Source organism: Chamaea fasciata, unplaced genomic scaffold (genome assembly GCF_029207755.1).
Source record: "Chamaea fasciata isolate MVZ Bird 193981 ecotype frontalis unplaced genomic scaffold, bChaFas1.0.hap1 SCAF_3, whole genome shotgun sequence".
In the NCBI taxonomy this organism is placed as follows: domain Eukaryota; kingdom Metazoa; phylum Chordata; class Aves; order Passeriformes; family Sylviidae; genus Chamaea; species Chamaea fasciata.
Window position 1 is genome coordinate 33,876,869 of NW_027094088.1, and position 23,189 is coordinate 33,900,057.

Below are 23,189 nucleotides of genomic sequence, written 5' to 3' on the forward strand. Positions count from 1 at the left end.
TACCAACATTTTAAAGAAAAAAATACATGCTTTTTATAATTCCCTTGGTTCGTCTTTGTAGTGCCACCAAAATAAAAGTTATTTTTCAAAATTACTTCTTCAGGAAATAAGGATATGACATCTTGATTTCTGCAAGGTTATCTCCTATCCCACTACCTACACTGCTCTTATAAAAGGCACACAATTTTAACTTTACTCTGCACAACAGTGTTTTCAGTTGCTGCATCTGACAGCAATTCTGCAAAGAACAGCCACAGATTTTTTTCACTAATTAATCAGCTGCACACAAGAGGAAGTGACACTGCTGCAAAAATACCTACACATCTTCATGTAGAAGCATTCAGCTGTTCTTATCTCAGATTATTTTACAGTATTGTCCACTGCAATCAGCTGAGAACTACAGTTTCCTGCTTAAAAATTTACTATTCCCAATATACTGCTTCCAAAAGGGCTGTGTATACAATAACCACATGCATACTGAAAATTTCAATCCAGAAGCATTTCTACTAAATACTTTGGTCATTTCACTTTAAACAAAGCTCACAAGCTTTTGGTTTGGTTGGCTGCTACTGACTTTTTAAAATACAAACCTTGACCACAAGAGGAGTTTCCAGTAAATTTAACTCTGCTGCTCTTGGCAGGCTCTTTTGGGAGCTGGAGCGATGTGTGGTTGATCTCAGGGGGCTGCATGATGCCACACAAGAAGTAGAAGCCATCCACGGGGACTGCCGGCTCTCATCCTGGGCCGCAGAGCAGGAAGGAACAGGACGAACCACCAAATCCAGCAACCTGGTAAAACACACAATTGAAACTAGGAACATCAAGAAAGAAATGACAAATATCATGCTGTGATCATCTCAGATGATGCGGAACAAAAACACTGGATGAACAAGAAATACAGCCTTACTGCTGGGGGTGATCTATCAGTCCCACAAACAAGTGACAGGCACTTTGGGGCATTTTTTCATTGTTTCTTTACATTTCATACCTAGTTTCCTAAATCCCTATCTCTGACATAAGAATGTCCCAATTTTAAGTGGCACAAGTGACTTGGCTCTCAGCAGTGGAGAAAATTCACCTACATTTCAATGCAGGGACCATTTCAAATTGTCCATCTAATTTTGTCCCTAAATTGACTTTTTCTTTGAGATACAAAACGAAATGCAACAGAATCCTTGGAAAACTGAAGAAGCATACACACATGCACATGTATATACATGATGAACAACACCATTCTGAAATATAAAGTTTGTAGGACCTACTATACCTTGAACACTTCTGAGAAAGTTTTGTAATAGGTGTCCCGAGAAATGCATCAGGTAACTCTGCACCAGGAAGAGGATGTGTACTGACTGCTGGCTCTGTAGGTCTAGGACTAGAAGGAAAACAAAAATGCAACTGATTTTCATTCCCTCGAAGTCCAGCCATACCAGAATTAAAGTTTATTTAACCACATCCCATGTAGGACAGTCACCTGACAATTACAAGCCTCTTCTGCACTCATTGTAATTCTGCTTATTTTTAAATAACCAAGCAGGAACTGGTAAAAGATTACTACGTGATCACACAAACAAGTCTGTAAGTTGGTACACCAACAGCTTCATGGTAGTGACAAATAGTTTTGAGTTTCAGCTGCCTTAAACACTGTAAACACATTTGCCATAATGTAAATACATGTATTTGTATAGAGAAGATTACCATAGAAGAAAAATTCTCCAAACACTACTTATGATGAATTGATTCTTACATGTTATATGCTATATGTGCAAAAAAGAAAAACAAAGCTTTATTCATGTGCACCTTCCCACCAAAAAAATAACAAAATTCAAACTGAATTCTTGTGCTCTCCCCTACCACTCACTCACTCACCCACTCTCACTCCACCTCCCTCTCCAAACACATAGCTCAAGACTAACTTTTATAAAAGGCTGCTTACCTGTCATATGGTGAGATATTTTTTTTCTGCTCATTCCCTAACCATACTTCTCCGATTTTGGACAACACTTTACTGATGAAAGTTGCTCTTGTATGCACATTTCCTGTATTACCCTGCCTTGTTGCTGTTGACAATGGCTTTGGCCTTGGGACTGTATAAGCAAGAGGGAAAAGTATCAGCCGTGTGTAACCAAAGTGCTGACCAGCTGCACATCGTGTTTCCCTAAAATTACCTTCTCTTAATACCGAAGAAGGCAAACGGTACGGCTTGGCTCTCTCTACTGCCAGCTTCCTTTGAACTGTGGGAAGGATCTTGCCATATTGGTCTAACAGAGAATTTCTGGCAACTGCTCTCTCTCTCAAGCGAGGATCACGATCATTCTGACAAAGGAAATGTGTAAAGCAAGACGTTAACAATTTAACAGAAGTTGCACAGAACTTCATTGCACAGAACTACCTCTGCTCTTTCTTACTAAGGCCTAAATTTGCTCTATAGACAAAGAAGAACAAATCCACTGCACAGATTTACAACAAGTTCCAGGCTCCACCCAAGAGTACACACCAACTTCACCTGGTAGTTTTGGATAACTGCAAGGAAGACTAGTTAAAAAACGGAAACGTAAAAACCCAAAAAACTCCAAAACTCACAACTAAAACCCATAAGGCAAATTTTACCTGTGGAGCATCTAGACTGCTCTCAGGGAAAAGACATGACATACAACATACTCTTCATTCCACAGAAACAAGTAACACAAAGCAGAGAAAGAAGTAACACAAACAACTTCCATGACCTAAACCATACATAACAGAGGGATCTGAGGATCTGAATGAAAACACAAGATACATATTTATTCCTCAGATGCAAACAAACTTTTTTAACTAGAGTCAACCACGGTCTGTAACATTTAATTCATAATTTCACACAGCAGGATATCTATCCTTACCGTCAGACTGGCCTTTATGGACTGATTGAGCTGCAGCGCTGGGATGTAGTTGGCACGCTGCAGATGGTGGACCAAGAGGAATTCATGGTTCTGAACACCAGATTTGGTCTGTAAAAACTTCTCCAAACACTCCTGTGAGAAATAACACATTTCAAACATCAGTTGTGATTCTGCCTCTTCTCTTGCCAAAGAGACAATTTGCTTCTTCTCCAAACTCACTTTTTCTGTGTCTGTGAAGGGCAGCTTCAACAAATCCTCCATGAGCCCCATCTCCTGACAGATTTCATACATGTGCTTTAGCAGCTCTTCTACGTTTAGCTTTGTGGTGTGTTGCTGCAGCAGACCCCAAGCCTCCACCATGCACCTGCAGTTAAGGGTTTGGATATGGAAAGGAATGGGAACACTGGAGCCAAAAAGATGCCCCGGTGATGGTATATTCATTCAGAGATCAAAGGAAATGGAAGGGAGCCCCGTTTGGATCATCACTTCTCCACATTTCCCAATATGTCAGTGCCAAAACAGTGGGAGATTTCCTTACCTGTTGGACAACAGGACGGTGAGGAACAGCCGCACTTCACTGCTGCTGGACGTGGACGGCTTCATCATCTGGATGTACCTGAGGGCTCGCCGGTGCTCTCCCTGGCACATGAGGGACTGAATTATCCTCATGTGCTGCCATGACACAGTCTTGATGGTAGCTGGATGGAAGAGCAGAGCCAGGGAATTCTGGACAAGTTGAGAGCAGCTGTATTATCACAGATACACAACACCCGAGCAACAAACACAGACAAAACTTTCTGCAGCAAGGCTGGACGTGACTTAAACAAACTTAGATGTCTAACTAACAAAATATGTGATCCAGGATACAACAGTAAAAATTCTTCAGCATTTACAGGAAAAAAAAATCAGCCATGCAAAACAAAGTGAATGTCTTAAAAGGAACAATTCAGATTTATCTAAGTTAACAAAACTCTGTGTGAAAACATGCCTCTTTATAAATAACATTACTAAATAATCAGTTACTCAACAAACAAATTGATTCTATTAGTATGGTCACAGGCAAAGAACAACCTAAAGCATTAGGAAGAACAGGTTGAAAAGTCATTTCTGCAATCTTCTGTCTCAAATCTTCCTGCTACCATCACAGTTTCCATGCTTCAAGTACCCAAAACGCTCTTTTAGAAACAGTGCCCAACTAGCCTGCTGAAAACCTAACCACAGACAGCTTTGAAAATTCAAACATTAAGCACTATGAAAGTTGATTACTCCTTTGTTTTAATCAAATTCCTGTCAAAGTAGTTAAAGCAAAATTTCAAACCATAACTTCTTGCTGAAGATGTCAGAGCAGTGTTACAAAAAAGCTTCTAATGCTTCAATAGTCCCTTATAACCAAGTATCAATCCTTAGAATTATTTTTATTGATTACATCTCTGCAGTGCCATGTGTGTCTAACTCAACTGTTTCATACTTACTTCATAATCATTGTGATCTAGGAGCCAAAATCCTTGAATCAGCTTAACAAGACCCCAAGGGATAGCAAAGGCAGTTGGAAAGGAGTCAATTGAAGTTTCTGTTTTATTTGGAAAGGAATGCATGATATCCAGCAGCAAGTAAATTGTCTGAGAGTATCTAATTAAGGTGAATAAATCGCTAAGACAAAAAACTTATATCACATAACATTTAGCAAAACATGGTAGTATTAAAATAATAGCAAGCAGAAAATTCTAATATACTGATCTTGCCATTCTAAGCTACTACAACCTATTTTATCAATAGTCAGGTCCTAATCACAAAACTGCATTCTGAATATACCTGGATAAAGAAACACTTGTGGATTTCTGTAAGGAAATCAAAAAAGCAAATACTGGGTATAAACTCAGGCTTCTGCTTCCATCAGGGAAGCTACCAGCTGGACAATCAACCCACTTGAACATCCAATGCTTAATTATTAAAGAAAGCAAGTTCTACAGTTGTTTTGTTTCCCTCATTTTCTGACTTCACAAAACAACACAAATTATGGTGCCCTCACAGTGCAACTTGGCACTGACTGATTGAAACTGTGATTAAAACTACATGTGGATCCCTCACTCCCAAGTGTCACCTTCCCTTTCTGGCATCCCATGTTAGGGACATGTCTGAGTAAGGCAGCTTGAGACTGCAACCATTTTTAGCCCCTTTCTCTCCAGGCTGCCTTCTCGGTTTAGCCAACAAACAAAAGCAAGTCTGCGTGTTCTAGCAGTCTAAAAATTAGACTTCTGCCCAATGAATATTCTGTGTGCCTGCACTTTTTACACATAAAAAAGCAAACACGGTTAGCTGGACTGGGAAACAAATGATTTTGGCTAAAATCAGCTACTGGAAAACCACTGTTACAACCATTTGCTCGGAAACAGTACATTTTAGGGCACTGTAGCAGTCATATGCTACAGAGAGGGGTGCCTGAAAAAATTAGTAACTGTTAAAATTTGAGAAGAACTAAGCAAGGTTTTTATCTTGAATATAACGTAGAGAACATGCTTTCTCATATGAGAAGAGACTTTCCAACAAAACACTTGAAAAAAGAAGTCTGAAAAATTCCAAACTAGAAAGAAATTCAGCAATGCTTCTGTTTAGGACTTAATTCTCTTCTAAATGTGTTCACTCACACTGAGTTTGAGGCATAAACTAAAATTGTTGTTAACCACACAGTTGACAAACATGTAAGAACATTTACGTGCACACACTGAAGGGGTAATAACAAGATCCAGAAAGGATACAATTGCATGTTTGTCACTTTCTTCAATGCTTTCTAGCAAATAGAGATCCAGCAGTGCCTGAAATGAAAGACAAAAAGCTTTTCTAATGCTCCTGTCTTTCAGAACCATTGGCTTTAGAGGACTGCTGCTGCTGCTGGGGTTTTCAGGGAACACAATACTCACATGTAAACTAACAGGTGGGTATTTCCCAGTGCCGCCTTCATCTCTGCGCCACAACTTCTCCACTTGCTCTCCCAACTGGGAAACCATTCCATCAATCATTAAGCAGTCAGAATCCCATTTTCCTCTGCAACAAAAGGGAGCAAGGGCTTGGACAGAGTAAAACACTCATTCCAGCCTGCCAGTGTCACTGATTTCTCAGTTGGAGGAATGAGACTCCTTAGGTCACAATGAACTTCTTAATTAAGGAGTTCAAATCACAGACCCAAGAGAAGAGTGGCAATGACCTTTCGGATTCCAGGTTTGCTTTCTTGCTCCATTACAAGTAATGCCAAGGAAGCGCAGACAAAGGGGTTTAACTGCAAAAATAATCACTCTCACACAATCTAACAGTGGCAGCTTTCCAGAGATTTCCTCTAAGTCTTACCTTGATAAACGCTCGAGTTTCTGTCGGTGACCCGTATAGTAGCTCTGAATCAGAGGGTAATTGTAGAAAGGTCTAGACAAATGCATGTGATCATCTACAGGTGATAAAGTAAAAGCAAGTTAAAGAAGTAAGACCATGTTTTTTCAACTAAAACGTTGGACTAGACAAATCACAGAACCTCAAGTGTTCTGGTAACTACAGGGTCTGCTTACCTAAACCCTCGGGAAGGAGACTGGATCGACAGAACCAGATCACCACTTGTGCATACAAAGAAATGAGGCTGGTTACCACCTGCTTGTTGGTCAAGTCTGAAAAACCTGAAAAAAAGGCAAATCATGATTTGAGTATTGCAATTCCTCTCCTTTTTACAAAACTCCCTTTGCAGAACAAATAGAAAGTACAAACAAACAGTAGAAACCTGTCTTTGTAGTTGTTCCTCTGGATCACTTCTGAATTTGAAGGAAAAAAACACCTCCCCCCCCACCACCCACCAAAAAAAAAATCACTACAAAGAAAAAGAATCACTAAAGATTAAAATTGAAAAAAAAAAGCCTAAATTATTAGATTAACTCAGGAAGAAGACTGTTGTTTTCCACATAGCAAGAGAGCTTTACTTTAGCAAAGCTGGAGTCTTCTTTTGCCCTCAATATGCCAACAAGAATTTTTAAATTCAACAGCTAAAAACTCAAGGAAATTGCGTTACAAGTAACTAATTTTGGTTTCCTTTCTATTTTCCAGCAATTTGCACTCAACTACCGATTGCTAGCTAACAATTAGGAACATTTTTCAGCATTACCACACTCAGTTGCTGTAATTGCCATCCAGCTGCTCACTCCTAAATCAGGGTAGCCTCACCTACCCAGCCGCATGAATTCCACAACAAGCTGCTCCCCTGAACTCAAAGTGTTTTAAAAACAAGTCCCAACTGCTCACACTTAAACTTCTCCTCCCAGCTCAACCTGACACTCTCCCAACCATCCAAAACAACGCCAGCTCCTGTCTCCACAGTTACAACCCAAGCATCCTTCCAAGTCTTCACAAACAGACCAAAGGGCCAGCAGTGCTTTCACCAACCTTTCTCAGTAAGCTCTCGAGCTTCTGTCAGAAAACAGTTCAGGACTGTGCTGAGGTTGCTCAGAAGCAGCTGGCAGTGCTGAAGGGACTGTAATGTCTGTGGGTCAATGAAGTTGCAGGAGCCATCAAACAGTGGAACACCTTGTCAAGGGGAAACATTAAATCATCAGTCAGCAGAGCAGCTGCAGACTTCCAAAGGACACTTAAACAACCCCAGGAGACATAAACAACCACTTCAAGAACCAGCAGCACACACTGGCAGGTGACTGAGCAAGATCCTTTACAAAGAATGATTCGAGGGTTTACCAATGACTACACCACTACTCACAGATTTGGTCCAGTTCATCTTTTGTACAGATCACTTTGTTCCACGTCCACTCAAGAACAAACCGTAAATTGACAGCAGAACTTGGCTGCTCTTTAAAAAGAGAAAACAAAAAAGACATGAAGCCACAATTTCTAACCAAAACAGGCACAACATAAAAACAGTGCAAGCAGCATTACCTTCACAAGTCCAGTGTTTAATGCATCCCGTCAGAAGTTCTAAAGAACCTGTCTGCACAGCAGCTGACAACACTGCTTCTAACTGCTCCTCCTGAAAGGAAAAGACAACAGCAAATCACAACCTCACACACTTTTCTTGTAAGGCTCACCTTGATAAACACTGGAGTTTTTGTTGGTGAGTGATATAGTAGCTCTGAATCAGATAGTGCCTTAGCCACTGACAGAAGTGTTTGTTTCTAACTGGATACTCATTCAGACATTAGTTGCAAATGCAACCAATTCCATATTCTTGATTCTTTCTTAATTCGAGCCACAGGCTGGACTGCTTGCTGGTTTGAGGAACACAAGAAAGTTTCCTCTCACATTTCAGCTTCACACAGGCTAGAATGAGTCCCAATTAACTCTTTTCACTATCATCCTCTGCTAATACCTATTATGCACTCTGTGCACACCCCTTTGCCATCAGGAACACGTGAAGGGGACAGAGCAAACACAACTGTGTTTGCATGGAAACAGTGAAGCTGAGGCCACGCAGCTCCTGAGACCAGCAAGACATGAAGCAGCTTTGACAGCCAAAACATTAAGTTACAATTTGTTAACGTACTATAAAGAAGTGAAAAATTTCAGTTCTTGTAGGCTGAAATTTCAACCTGTTCAAATACTGTATTCTAATGCCATGGCAGTCCTTGAGAAGGATAATGCACAGACATGCACACCCATGGGAAATAATGCAGTAGCTTATTCCAGCTGGTGTTCAGACATTTCTTTCAGGTGAAATTATCCTGCATAGAATTTTTCTTCCCTCTACTTTTTTTTAAACAAATTTTAAAAGTTTACATTCTAAGTAAAATCATGACTTTCAAGAGTGATTTCTACATATTAGAAGACATAGGGAATATTTCCATCGTTTTCTGAAAATGCATTTCAGACATGGAAACACACCAAATACTACTTAGGGTACCAAACAAAATTCCAAGGTACTTGAAATTTTTCTGAAATTTTTCTGTCTAGTATTCAAAAGCAATCTCTGCTTAATGCAGCGTCTGAACAATATGGTCACAATTCAGCAAAGGTCATTATAAAATTTCTCGCTTTCCCAAGTAATTTCACACCAGAGTTGACATCAGAAAACCTAATCAGAATGTAAGAGCATTGCAAAAAAATGCATTCTATGGGCTGGGTCTGCTTGTCAAATTTGTTTTAGCTACCACACTATGCAGAAGTATTATTCTTCCTGACACATTTCCACAGTCTGGTGAAGGATCCCACAGACAGGAAGATGAAGGCCAGGAGAAGATTGCTCTCCCCTTCCTAGGGCTTGCTGCCCCACTCCATGATGACCATCCAACCCTTCAGCTTTGACCCTGCCTGGAGAAAGATGGGCTGTTCACCACAAAGACTCCTTGTTTCATGAAACTCTTCAGATGGGAGACAAAGTTTGCTGCACCAAAAGAGGAAAACCCGTGAGAGAGGGGTGTGAAGCCACTGTGGTGACAGACGGGATGTGGCAGTGCTGAGAGATACAGGTGATGCAGGTGTTGCAGCAAGAGGGCAGTCTAAGAGGAGGAAATCAAGCTATCACAGCTCAAGGCAAAGGCTAGAGAGATAAAGATCAGTTTTGAGAGGGTGCAGAAAAGCCCACCGATGAAGGGAAAACGATGAATGGAAAATGAGGGGAAGTGGTGATGAAATTGTCAGGTAGAGCTGACAATTGTAACTGGTTAGAGCTTCCTTGGAAGCAAATAATGTCTAGTGCAGCAAGCTGGTGATTGCAGTACTGCACCATCTGAGGGAGGCACCTTCACCACCACCTACTGCACTGCACCCAAGGCTCTGAGACACTGAGGGCATCAAGAGGATGAAGGCTGTTCCCAGAGAAAGCTGCTTTCTGATGCACATATCCAGCACTGACTGAATGCTTCTGCAAGCGGACTGGGGCCTGGAACTTACAGACGGCTCACCAAAGACAGACCACTCAGGGCTGTTCCCACTCAGAAGACTGGATTTAACAATATTAATACTTCTGCTAACTGTATCTCAAAACCCTGTCAGAGCAGCTTGCAATCAAAAATCACGGATTTGTCACCTTACAGCCTTCAGACAAGATGGATGTATTTCCCCCCGGATTCCCCAGTGTACACTCACCTGACTCAGACTGGATGGCTGCACATCAACCAGCCTTGGAGACAGCAAGCCAGCTACAAGACACCGAGTGTAGCTGTCATGAATGGCTTCACTTATTAAAGGACCAGATTTCTTCAAAAACTTCAGGGTCTGAAACATCAGTCAAAAAACACAGATTAAGACAGCATTGAATCACTAAGGTTCTGGATCACTTAGACTGTCAGAAAGCTGCATTAGTAGCAGCAGGCTTTAGGTTAGCAATTTTGGTAAGCATTGCTCTGTAGATCTTAAAGATAGCAGCACAGTAAGAGTTCCAGTTTCTAAAAAAAAACATCCAATAGGAGAAAAAACCCTTGCAATGCTGAAGGAAAGAAAGTATTTTCCAGTCTGTCAATACACAGGCCTTGCTCTTCCCTGAACATTGACAGAAATGACATTCTGGAAAGTTAAAACTAATACAACTACAAATCACTCTTGAAAAGACTCTATGCATTTTTTTGCAGAAGATGACTTATATGGGTATATGTAGTGAGCTGCAACTTAATTTGAAAGGGTTTGTCACAACCTGTGCAGTGGCTCGGAAGTGATAATTTGGCCAAGGTTGAGAGAAAAAAAAACATGCATTTCTTCTCACACAGTTAAATCACTTCTCCCTTACTCCATGCTGTTCTCCTTCCTCAAGTTCATTAGGGGTCAAAAGCCTAACTTCACACTATGCAGACACTACAAAGTAAACATTTTCCCCAACTTCCACCACACTCCTTCTTCCTACTACAGCAATGCTGCATTCCCTTCTGGCCATTCAATCCCTGCTCATGCCTCCCTAAAACACTACCATTTGCATGAAACTGGCAGGGTATGACTGCAGTCATGCATGTGGATGGGCAGTGGGACCATAAAGTGGTCTCTGACACTCAATGTACAGAAAGAGAAAATTAGAAAAGGTTCATCTCTTGACAGCCTCAACAGAGATACAGTAAAAAAAGTCACCTCCTTCTGGAAGCCGGTACAAGTCATGTGAACAATTCCCGAGTTCAGCAAGCAGGTCACATCTGCAGAAACAAGGAACCTTTGACAGACATTGTTACCTTAACACCAGTTGGTGCTTTTCAAATAGTGCTGCCTGGAAAGACCAACCTCCAGCACGCCTGTCCTTCATCCCATCACTTACACACTTTCCTTAAAAAGTAGTTACTGTCTGTCTGTAGAAACTTAAGCTCCAGTGCTGCTACCCAGGTGCTGTGCTCTGGGCCTCAGCTCAAAGGCATTTCATTTCATGACCAACACCCCTTCCCAGCCTATGTTATCAGAAGCCCCCAAACCCAAAACTCAGCAGCCTGTCAGGTATGTTTCACAAGAGAAAGCACCTTGTCAGGACAAGGTAACTGGGTCTGAGAGGCTTGCAGGGCTTTGTTTGGTCTGAGAGGCTTGTAGGGCTTTGTTTGTTTTGGTTCTTGTGTGACAAACAATGAACAAGAGAACCACCAAGTGGCATTTCACCTCCACTGAAGCTTGTCCCTATTCAAATGAAAAGCCTACCAAAGTGAAATACCTACCAAAATTATAGGTGCTTGGATTAAAGAACTGTTCAGGTGGTGGATAAGAAGGAGGAACCCCCCGACTCAGACTACGCTCGTGTACCAGAATATCCAAAATGAGGTTTGGAGAAGTCATGCTTATTACAGGATCCAGTGACCACAGTGCAAAATAGGGGCAATCATGAAGGAATTCTTCTGGCCTTAAAGAAAACAAGTGCATCAGCTCAACAGCAATTTTCAAATTAACCTTTGTAGGGATATTGAAAGCTTAATTAAAACTTTTATTATTACTTACTTAAAACCTACCTGAGTGAGTCTGGCATTTGAGCATGATACCAGCGATTGATGTCAAACACACCCAAATAAGTAGATGGTTTTCCCTGACCATAGGTATTCACTTGCCAACAGAAGATTGATACACTGGTGTCAGGAGAGATTACTGTCAAAGACAAGACATTGTTTCTTGTTGTAGAAAGTGTGAGATATCTGCTGGTTTTACATCATCACTTTCTATTTTGGCTTAATTATGTTATTTCACTCATGAAACACAACACTATTAAGAATGATAAAAACAACATACAGAGTAGCAAATGTCCATATGATAGGTTTTAGTCATATTGCCCCTTTTTCTTGTTCAAATTATATCCATTTCAAAACAAACTGAATACACAATTATTAGCTCATCAAGTTGTTCATCCAGATCATCAAAAAAAGATACCAAATAGAACTGGCTCCAGTACTGAGCCCTGGGGAACACCACTAGTGACCAGGTAGGTGATAAATGGATACAGCCAGAGGTTTGATCAGGAAAATAAAAATTCAAATAACATCCCTAAGCAATATAAATAGTGGTCTTACTGTTCAATGCAGACAACTGGCAGAACAAACTGGCTGACCAGCCTTATACAGATGACCCCGTACACTGCTCTAGCATCTCAGCAAACATAAAACAAAACCTGCATTTTCCCTTAAAGAATGACATACAGAGATAAAGCCCTACGTAACTTCAGGAAACAATTTTTCTTTTTAAGTAAGCCCAACAAGGTCAGCTAGATGAATATTTAAGACTTTAAGACTGTGGGTATAGAACAGCATTCATTGCTTAGATTTCCAAACCATGCAGTTTAGAATAATCTAGCAGGGACATCAGAACAAACCTTCATTAATGCTATCCTCTCTGTCAGCATGGTTGCGAAATTTTTCTATGGTCTGACAGCTGAGTAATTTAGTATTGCTGGTCTGCCCTCTCAAGGGAAAGATTCCACCAGTGAGGTCTAAACTGTACCTTTCATCACAGTATTCCAAACCCTGGGTGGGAAAAAAAGAAGGTAACGTTCATTAGATCTACTACAAAAGAATGAATGTATTAGAACATGCATATCGTATTGTTTATTTCCAATTAACTTATTTCTGATAGCAAATAAAAACTACATCTGACATTCAAGAGAATTAAGTGTGAAATTTTAACAGATACTGGCTGAAAAGGTTTTGCACATTTTCAAATATTAGTATTTCCTTAGCAAAACTTTGTTGTGAAGCATGCACAGTTCACACTATTTTATTAAGGAATTTTGGAAGTAACATATATGCAGGGTAGACAAGAAAAATCAAAATCATCTCTTTAAAAAACTAACACGAAGCCTAAGCAAAAAACCTCATCTTCACTGTTGGGTAACTAATCACTAAAACCAGTTTTAACAGAGATGATGTTCTGAAAAAGTTCACCATTCGAAAACACAGTACCACAAGATAAAGCACAAAAATTCCACAAACCTGTCCAGCACTAATTCTATTGACTAGAAATTTCAGCTTTCATTCATATATGAAGAGCCACTCCCACATAAATTCAGTGCAGAGGTGAAGGAGAAAGTAATACCAAATAGTTCCTGCCAAAGACAACTTCCTAACCAAAGCTGCATATTTTAAGTTTTCCACGCTGGGGCAAGCAAATCTAAGTGAAGGAACTCTAGTGCACAGAGGATAATAAGCAATGATGTTCCAGACCAGTTAAACAGGACAGTTTTCCAAGGAGTTGCACTGGTCAGACTCTGATATGAATGTAGAGACTGTACACAAGCCTTGTGTGGAACAAAGGTAAGGATATGTTCCATGACCATGAACTGATCTGCAAGATACAGCAGCTGCTGAGATGATCTAAAAGAAGTCTTTGAAAGTCTAATTTAAGCACATCTTTCAGTTTTCTTACTTGAGCAGATTTAAGCCAGCCTTGAAGGCAACAGAGATGCAAGTTTGACAAGTGTTACAGAAACACAGTGAAACATGTTCCAGAAGTTCCATTTGCGACTTTTACCATGATATAAAGTCAAAGATGCATGGTTTCATAGCCTCAAGTCTTGATTCCTGGGACGTACAGCACCAATGTAAGTAGACAAGTGTTTTAAGCTCCTGTGACTTCTACTCAGTAAACAAGGAGTGGCAGTAGATTAATTTCTCCTTGTTTACTCAAGCCTGGCCTGGCAAATGAGAACAACTCTTAAATTCTATGTCACTGAAGACTGACCGACAAGCATGATTCAGATGTATAGGCAGAGAGCCATCATATCATACTGACTAATCTGTGACAATAAGAAGTATTCTAACACTTAAGTGTCCACTGGTGAGCAGAGATCCTGTCGTGATGCATCCTTTGGGGAGGGACTAAGAATTGTTTTGGGAGGATTTTTTTGGCAGTAGATGCTATCAGGTCCCAGCAAGAAACTATACAATTAAGTGGTTTATCTATAAGTCAGCTGAAGAACCTGCCTATCCTCCTAGAGGGTGCAGATGTTCAGCTCTCTTCGACAGCCTTCTAAGACTGCTTGCTGTTATAATCTTTCAACATGTGCCTATGAATGTACTACTGGTTGTACAGTCTGCAGAGGGTTCCAAGTCTTACTTTAACTACACCACAGGTTTTCCAGGTCACACAGTAATATTTTTTAATCATTTTGTGTGCTTTTTTTTTTTTTAAGAGTGTCAATTGGAATTGCTAGTAAATCCATTTTTAAAGACTGATGAAACATTTCAACCCTCTGAGGTATAAAATGACATTTGTCACATCTTGTTCAGAAAAGACAACCACAACAAATAACTGCCAAACAGTTAAAGGTCTCACATTTTAACATTAAATTGTTCATCTGAAAAAACAGTAGCCACAAGAGAAATAGAGACAATTGCTTTTTCCCCAATGCAGCACACAGTAAAAGGTATTGTCTTTGTCACTGCTAAGATTGTTGCTAAAAACAACTTTTAACCTGCCAAAGTGCTTAGAGGACTACAAGATGCAGGAGTGAACTGCAATGAAAGCCCTCAAAAAAAAAAAAAAAAAACAAAACAACCCAAAGAAACCCCACCAAAACAAACAAACCCCAAACTCAAAGAAACATGGTGTTCCATTCCTCTAGAGCATTGTATATTTTTGCCATTTAAAAACTGCACATGAATATATGACATGCATATTCAGACATGTTGAACCACTTGAAGGTATTTCTACTTCATCACCATGATAGATGATGTACTTTTAAGAAACAGTCCTTTCCTATAGGCAAAAGAAAAAAGAACAAAATTTAAACTCATTCAAAAAATTCAAAACTCGAAGTCCTTATAAAAAAAGTCCTTGAACCACAGTCCAAGGATTACCTCAATTTCATTTTGTACTGCTGAGAACATACAAGAGCAAGTGTAAAATAGGAGGAAATACTTGCTCTGAATTAAGATTATTTTCCATTCAAAAAGATCCTGGTAGAGTTTCATGCATATTGCTGAATAGAATTAAACATTATACAGGTGCCTCCTGTCTTGTTAGATTCTCTGAGATCTAATGATACCTCTTCTACTTTTTATCTATTCTATACTAATAGCATCTCTGGAACCACTTCTAAAAATTAATGGAGACTCTTCTGACCAAATCATACCACTATATATTGCATGTACATCTTTTGCTGGCTTTAAGAGCAGGTTTCAGAGATGACCCATCCAAAACTTAAAAAAGAGTCATCTTTACAGCTACTGAGTTTCAGAATCTACACTGAAGAGACTTTGCAGGTGTATTTGAAGTCAGGCTGAGAGAGTTTAAAAGAAAAACAAGATTATAAAACAGTGATCAGAAATGTATAAAGAAATATATGACCATATTTTAAGAAAGGGAGACAGACAGAGGCTTCCTCAAATCTATAGTTTGGTAACACGAAGTTATTCAAAGTCTTGTCTTCTCTTCCCACATGCCATTTATGTGATGTTTAAATTGAAGAGTAATTTCATTTTTAACAGCCATTTCCTATTCAGGAATCAGATGTATAAGAGCTCTTTGCATATGAATCTAGCTGGAACACATGACATTGAAGTATAAAATTGTATGGCTTCAGCATGGACAGATTGTGTCTGACCAACCCGGTCATCTTCTATGATGAAGTGACTGAAACACTTGACAGAGGAAAACTGACTAGTGTCATTTACCTAGACTTCTACAAGGTCTTTAACCAATCCCTCGTGACATCACCATCTCTAAACTGAAGAGAGGCAGATCTGAAGGGTGGACTACTCAGTGGATAAGGAATTGGTTGGAAGGACCAAGCCGGAGAGTTGTGGAAAACAGCTCTATCGCCAGGCATAGGCCAATGTCGAGTGGTGTCCCTCAGAAACCTGTGTGGGGACTGTTGCCCTTCAATATCTTCATCAAGGACACAAACAGTGAGATCAGTGCACCTTAAGCAAATTTGCAGATGACACAAAGGTGAAAGGTGCAGTTGACAAAACAAAAGACTGGGATATCATCCAGAGGGATCTGGAGAAGCCTGAGAAGTGGGCCAATGGGTATCTCATGACATGAAGGTGAGCAAGTCCAAGTGCAAAGTGCTGCACCTGGAACAAGGCAATCCCAGACACGACTACAGACTGGGAGAAGCGACTGAGAGTAGCCCTGCCAAGAAGAACATGGGAGGTTCTGGTGGACAAGCAATATGCACTCACAGCCCAGAAGTCCAACCTCATCCTGGAAGACCTCAGTGCAGCCTTTCAGCATGTAAAAGGAGGTTATAAAAAGAGGGAGACTGACATTTTGCAGGGGCAGATAGTGACAGGACAAAGGAGAAGCGGTTTTCAACTAAAACAGGAGAGATTTAGGTTAGATGCTAGGAAGAATTTTTTTACTGGGGGACTGGTGAGGATCTGGAGGTCAGGCTGCCCCCAGAGATGCTATAGATGTCCAGTCCCTGGAAGTGTTCAAGGCCAGGGTGGATGGGGCCCTGAGCGAACTGATCTAGTGGGTGGCATCCACACCCATGGCAGAGAATTGGAATTAGATAATATTTAAGGTCTTCTAACCAAAACCATTACGTGATTCTATGACTTGTTTTGAAAACTATGGACAAAAGAATGCCTAAAAAGACTCATCAAAAGACTTTTTTTCTTGAATCTCACTGATCTTTCATGGTAAATATTAATCTGGTCAACTTAACTGATCCTTACTTAGAAAAAATTACTATTTTCATCTTCCCACATACAGGCTTGTCTTACCTCATACATGACTTGTCCTGATGCCAGGCGTTTCCTGTCACCAAATGCTAACTGCAACAGATGTAAACTCACAACATCACCTTCACTGAAAAAGGTATAAATGAAGAGATTTGATTACAAAGCTGCTTTACAATCCTCATTATCATTTTACTAGATCTAGACTGAAACTAACTTAAGAGCGTGCTCCTGCTGAAAAGAAAAACATTGCTTCACAAAGCATGATAATTGGTCACATTTAGCCACCAAAACAGAAAAGAGGAAATTTTGACATGAACAGCTTCAGGGGCAAATGTTAACTATACCATTGGAAAGCTTTAATAAGCAACATGGAGAAAAAAAACTGCTGAATTGCTGGAAATAGCTCACAACAGTAAAGCGTTCTTCATGAAAATTGCTTTTAAGTCAAACTTAAGAAGACTGCCACTCCACGAGCAGCTGGGCTGATTAAGTAGCTTGCTGATGATGTTCACTGTTCTGCATCTGCAGCCTAAACCACTTTAAATGGTACTGAATATCATGGTGGGAATACCAAACAAGTCTTGAAGCAGTCATAAAGAAACAAGGGAAACCATTTGAGACTGCAAGCACAAAAATACAGCCACTGTTTCCTTTGCCTTCTTTCACAAGGTAGGAAAGAGTCAACCCCTCTTTGCAAGTGTAAAATCCTGAAAAAAATGCACTGTAAGCTTAGCTTAACACTTTTCATCTCCTCTACAGTTAAATAAACAAAATGAATACACAGATGTCAACCGAATGTGAACAAACATCAAAAAAAAAAAAAAAAATCAGTGATTTATGGCAAGATTTTATTCACCTTTGCTGTGTAGACTGAACAGCCCACAAGTAGCAACAATTGCGGGGATCATTCTCAGGCTCTTGAAAAGTAACTGCATAGACAGGAATCCTCCCTCCTTCAAGCTGGGAGTGGTGCCTACAGGTTTAGAAGAAAAAAATAATATAGAAAAAAAGGAGAGCCTGCTGATTCTGGCTGTTTGTACAAGGGTAGGAGCGTCTTCTGTGAAAACAGCAGTTTGCTCGCTTATCCTCAAAGTACAGAAGGTCTTCCATCTAAAACAACTGATGACTGACAAGCCACTACTTCTTAAGTATTTGTCTTCCCAACTTCTGAACTTCAGTTGCACCTTCACAATCTTTTCTTGGCATCTAATTATGTGTCCACTGTCTATTTATACATCCGTAATGCATACATAACACATATGCACTTTCTGGTGAGGCACTGTGGATTTCCTCAAGTAACACCTATCTGAACATGGTTATGTATTTCAAGTAGTAGATTTCAAATCACCTCTAAATTCCACTATTGCTTATAAATTTATGTATCCCTTATTCTGATCTCCAAGTCTTCAAAACAAACTTTCATTCACATATGCATCTTTGTCCGGAAATGAGTCAATTTCCATCAAGGCTGAAATGTAGGAAAAAATATGTTTTCAGGCACAGATCAGCAATTCAACTATCATGTCTCACTAGATCCATCAAGGACACTTCAAAGAATATTAACAACATTTAAAGAGTATTAACAAAAAAATCACATTATTCACACAGTGAAGCCTTCCAGTGGATGCCCTAACTGCAGTAACTGGTGCGGAATCCTTCTAGAATCTTTAATGGAAACACACACTGCCTGAGTAGAAAATACTACTGGACAAAACAAACTGACTTATAAAAATCAGCTCTATTGCACCCCTACTGCATGACGTCCTGAAGCAAAAAGACTCCTGCACCTCCAAGTGTGACTAAGTGGAAGTGACTACTTACTCCCTCTTCAAAGTTTTCATGTTCCATAGTGACAAGTAGCCATCAGAAAAACCCACAACGAGCTGGTTGCTTCTGCTTATGTAGCACAGGGTGGATACTGCAGTTCCTGAAGGACTTCGTAACTGAAAACAGAGATGCCTCCCTTCCCTGGTCACAGCTTCTCTTCTCTGTGGAACTTCAGCAGGAATTCTAGTGACAACTTCTAGATCTACACACAAAAATGCAGGCAAGAGATGAATGCATTATGCCAATGCCATTGCATTTTAAACTGATGTGATTATACAACGTGTATAAACTAATTCTACTGTGCCAGGCAAAACACCCATTTCTGCAACACCTTTTTCTGCTATTCATTCCTTCTGCACCCATTCAGAGAACAGAAGGACTCTCCAACGGGACAGGTATTGTCACTCCGATTTCAAAACTGAGCACAAATGTAACCATTGCAGTCAAATTCTTCTGGGACCCTATAAATCAGGAGTTTGGGCCTCATGATGAAGGTACTTGAAGGGACGTGAATTCCTGAAGCCACTCTTACAACACCCAAAACAGTGTACACAATCTGAAAACACAAACTGCCGTATTCATTCACCCAAATGCAGGATTTTTATTTTAAATTTTAAAATTTTAGATTAATTTTAAAACACAAGCCTAAAGCTCGCCCCAAGTCATTAATGGAAACAGGACAACATTCCCAAGAATTATGGTACCTCTTACACAACTTCCTACCACGCAGCTGCACTGACTCAAATGGAAAAATTCCTACATCCCACTGGTAAGAAGCACAGGGACAAAGGGATGTGGGCAGCAAGATGCCTTCTTAACATCAGGAGGACTATTACGCCACTCCCATCTTTTGACCAGTTCAGGTCCATACAATGTCAAACTGCCATCTGCAATCAGCAATGTCAGAAGTGCCAGCAGTCATCAGCACGCTGGGATCTTCACTGGAACACAAGCTGGTGTTTGAAAAGGAACAAATTTTCTGACTTCTAAATTCAAGTTTAGAAGCTGCAGCTTACCCGATGCTTCTACTTCATTCTGACTGCAAGACAAATCGTCCAAACAAAGGTCAACCAGGAGGACATGGCCAACATCTGTGGCCACTGCTGCCACCCCAAAGAGCCACCGCAGACTCTGGTGCAGGTGCCGGGTGCTCACGCTGGCCCCGCCGTCGTTGCTGATGGGTTCGATGGCCGTCACCTGCAGGGAGCCACAGGTCAGTGCCACACCTCGGGGACAGGCCCAAGAGAAACCACTCCCAAGGGAGGCCACCATTAGCACATCAGAAACAGGAAAGGAAACACAGGTTCATGAGACTTAAAAACAAAGCACTGTTCCCTATTGTATCAAGCAAAAAGGGAATTTATAGAAAGAAAGCTCTCCCCACTTCAATGGCACATTCCGTCTTTCCAGCTCACCAGTTTCCATTTCCTACTCAGAAATAGTTGTGTCACAGAAGAGATATCCAAGACATATGCTAGAAGCTTTACCATGTGTAAAGCACTTAAATTAGAAAGACAAAAGCTACATCTAGTTCTCCCACTACTCAAAGCCCATCAGCACTGTGACACAGTCCAGGCCTTCTTCACTTCTTTACCAAGCATTTCCCAAGATAAATCAGCCTGCAAGGCAAACAAGGCAGTGGCCGTGGGGTACAGCAGACACACCATTGCCATGGGAATGAAACATTCCTAGAAAGGGCTGGAGAGAGATGCTGGCTTGCTAAAATCTACCCTGGTCCTCACTTTGACTGATAATATCCAACCAAAGTTTTAAATGCACACTAGCACTCTTACAGATGGTAAGGAAAACTGTAAAAGGCAGCCTAAACCAACAGCAAGAGACCAAACAAGAACTTGCTCAGCCTGAGGCAGGAGCTATCTCTGCTCCCTCACGGCCCAAGCAGTCCCCACGACCTCAGCACAAGGTGAAGACAGACCCTTCAGCACCCACAGCACACCCAGCACAATACTGACTGCTCTAGCAGAGACACCGGCCCACCAGGGCTCCTGCACTAGAGCTGGACAACACATGAACAGGGGCTAGCTTGTGGCCTCTTGCAAATGCAGCACCATCAAAGCAGACAGCTTTACACCAACAACAAAACTTTGTCTGAAAACAAAGCAAAGTGAGCATCACAAGGTAGTCCATCTTTTTATGTAGGTTATTCACCCCCAGAAGTGGGGGAAAATATCCAAACTCTTAAGCCCCCTGAAGTTCTCTCCTCTCCTGTATCAAGCACTTGCTCATGACTGCAACGCCTGACCAGCTGCTACACAATTCACCTTGAACACAAGAATTTCACTCTTAGAAGTATCTATAGTTATTTAGAAAACTTAGCTTTCTTTCAAAATTCCTATGATTCAAATTAAATTCTCAATCTTCTCTACTGCTCAGAGGACTACCAAAAATATTTTGATTACTCAGATTCTTGCGTTCCAAATGCTGGCAACTGTGACAATGAAATACAGAACGCATCTTGGTACACAATTAGCCAACGTTGAAGTGTTGCTTCTAACTTCTCTTCAAGGTATTTTTTTTTCACTGTACAACTGGTTCCAAATCAATCTTTACTAGTTTTGCATAGAGTCTTCCAAAATAGTTTCCTGGTTACTTCATTTTTCCATGTAGAAGCTCCTGAAATGACATATTTTTCGACTATGCTATGTACTGCTTTTTCCTACTCTCCCAGTGCTTTGCCAACTCATTCTGGTAAAGAACAAAGAAAACTTTTCTCAGCTCACTGAATCTGAATGCTGCCCTTCTGCCTCATATAAACCAGGAAAATTTGGGAAAATACCATGCAACAGTTATAAATCAATTCAATGTATTTCATGCTTTTAATTCAGAATCCAATTCAAATCATACTCATCAACACTTTCAGTCTCCTGCTGTATTTCACACATAAATCAAGAGAGCATTGAGAGACACTCACAGACACATGCAAAGATATGCCAGAATTCTTTCTAAGCTCCTGAGTTTCGTTTTTTTAGCTCATTTCTGTATTCTCTGACTCAACATCTACTGTTACACTAAAAAGCAGTCACACAGTCACAATAAACACCCTGTATTAAAACACTAACAACTTGACACCTTGAAGCAGAGGTGCTCCAAGTTAAACTGTACAACTTAGCTGTCCACAGAAGTCATACCCATTGAGAAAACAGTCCCCAAAACACAGTGCTCATTAAAGGTTTAAAAGAGTAATGACAAAACTGCAGAAAGTGATGTTAAGAAAAGATCCACATTTTACCTTTAAGAACAATTAATCAGAAAATCAGAGAAACACTCAAGCAGATCAACCCCCCAAAACTATACATTACATAATATGCAAATTCGAGTTTCTGAAAGGATTCGGAACATACGGACAGCAGCCAAGCCCAAGTTTTATCTACTTGTTTTTGCTTCCCCTTTACTTCCACTCAAAGCCTGAAACTTAACAGTCCAACTAGCAATACCTGTGTCCTGAGTATGCCGACTTAACTAACGCAATACCAAAGACATAGGAAGCAAAAGGAAGGCAACAGCCCAAACATACTTGTAAACAAGAGCTTTCAGTGCATAAGAACGAAAGTTTCAGAGCAGCTTTGGCTTTATGTCAAAATTCCTACCCTTCATCACACAACAGCCAACTCTTTCCTGTAGGGCTTCATCATCTTTGCTCCTGAACCACTTTTTGCGGTATAGAACAACTCTCTAATACAACTGATTGTTGGAACTAGCTTCTATTTCAAAGCACTTCTGCAGCTACAGATTTGACATGCAACACAATCCTTACTTCTTAACCTCTGCTTTTCCTAGCTTACTTAGATAGAAGAAATAAAACCTAAGACACCAACATCACTTACCAAAACATAATTTACTTATTGATTATATGTTCATGCTACCACACAGCCTGCCTTTCCATCTACAACTCGAGCAGATAGCTAAACACCACACTGGAACACCGGTACAACTCCTTATCTTTAAGAACTTACCACAACACAAATACTTAAAACTACTAACAACACTTCCACCTGTACTCTAGCAAGTCAAACCAAAAATGTAAGGGAAAGCTGAGCAGTAAATAAGTATTTATTTGTTGCAGATTCTAAGATGTGAATCTTTATGTTCTGATAATTTAATCTGATTCTTGTTTCCATTACATTAATGAGACACAGGGACATTGTATCATTTGAGTTCAAGGGCTATAGAAGGCAGAAAAAATTATCAACACTAGAGCACAGTATCCAGTCTACACAAACACTATATTCAACAAGCAGAGATCCAAGGACTGCAGACTGGAAGTCAATTTGCCAACAATCTGACAGATAACTCACTAAAATCTTTTTCCCAATCCTAAGTTAACAGAAAAATCTGTTCTGTGCCCAAGTCACCTGCTTCCTAGTCTGAGATTGATAGGAACGTGTTGAAGTCATTAAGAGCACAATGA

At 40.3% G+C, this 23,189-nt stretch overlaps 1 protein-coding gene across 1 annotated transcript in view; it reads right to left on the reverse strand.

Moving 5' to 3' along the window:
* LOC136286693 (protein ELYS-like) overlaps positions 1–23,189 on the reverse strand; it is a 43,480-nt gene that overhangs the window by 13,372 nt on the left and 6,919 nt on the right. Inside the window, exons 4-27 of the mRNA XM_066178548.1 lie at positions 19,777–19,957; positions 18,755–18,962; positions 17,790–17,906; positions 16,976–17,060; positions 12,619–12,769; positions 11,768–11,900; positions 11,480–11,661; positions 10,914–10,975; positions 9,945–10,073; positions 7,800–7,890; positions 7,624–7,713; positions 7,296–7,436; positions 6,434–6,538; positions 6,222–6,315; positions 5,798–5,921; positions 5,636–5,692; positions 4,352–4,498; positions 3,418–3,605; positions 3,099–3,243; positions 2,880–3,011; positions 2,169–2,316; positions 1,937–2,087; positions 1,268–1,375; positions 591–789 (exon numbers count right to left, since the gene is read on the reverse strand). Of these exons, the coding sequence (XP_066034645.1) occupies positions 591–789; positions 1,268–1,375; positions 1,937–2,087; positions 2,169–2,316; positions 2,880–3,011; positions 3,099–3,243; positions 3,418–3,605; positions 4,352–4,498; positions 5,636–5,692; positions 5,798–5,921; positions 6,222–6,315; positions 6,434–6,538; positions 7,296–7,436; positions 7,624–7,713; positions 7,800–7,890; positions 9,945–10,073; positions 10,914–10,975; positions 11,480–11,661; positions 11,768–11,900; positions 12,619–12,769; positions 16,976–17,060; positions 17,790–17,906; positions 18,755–18,962; positions 19,777–19,957 (3,168 nt within the window). The remainder of the gene's footprint in view (positions 1–590; positions 790–1,267; positions 1,376–1,936; positions 2,088–2,168; positions 2,317–2,879; positions 3,012–3,098; positions 3,244–3,417; positions 3,606–4,351; positions 4,499–5,635; positions 5,693–5,797; positions 5,922–6,221; positions 6,316–6,433; positions 6,539–7,295; positions 7,437–7,623; positions 7,714–7,799; positions 7,891–9,944; positions 10,074–10,913; positions 10,976–11,479; positions 11,662–11,767; positions 11,901–12,618; positions 12,770–16,975; positions 17,061–17,789; positions 17,907–18,754; positions 18,963–19,776; positions 19,958–23,189) is intronic.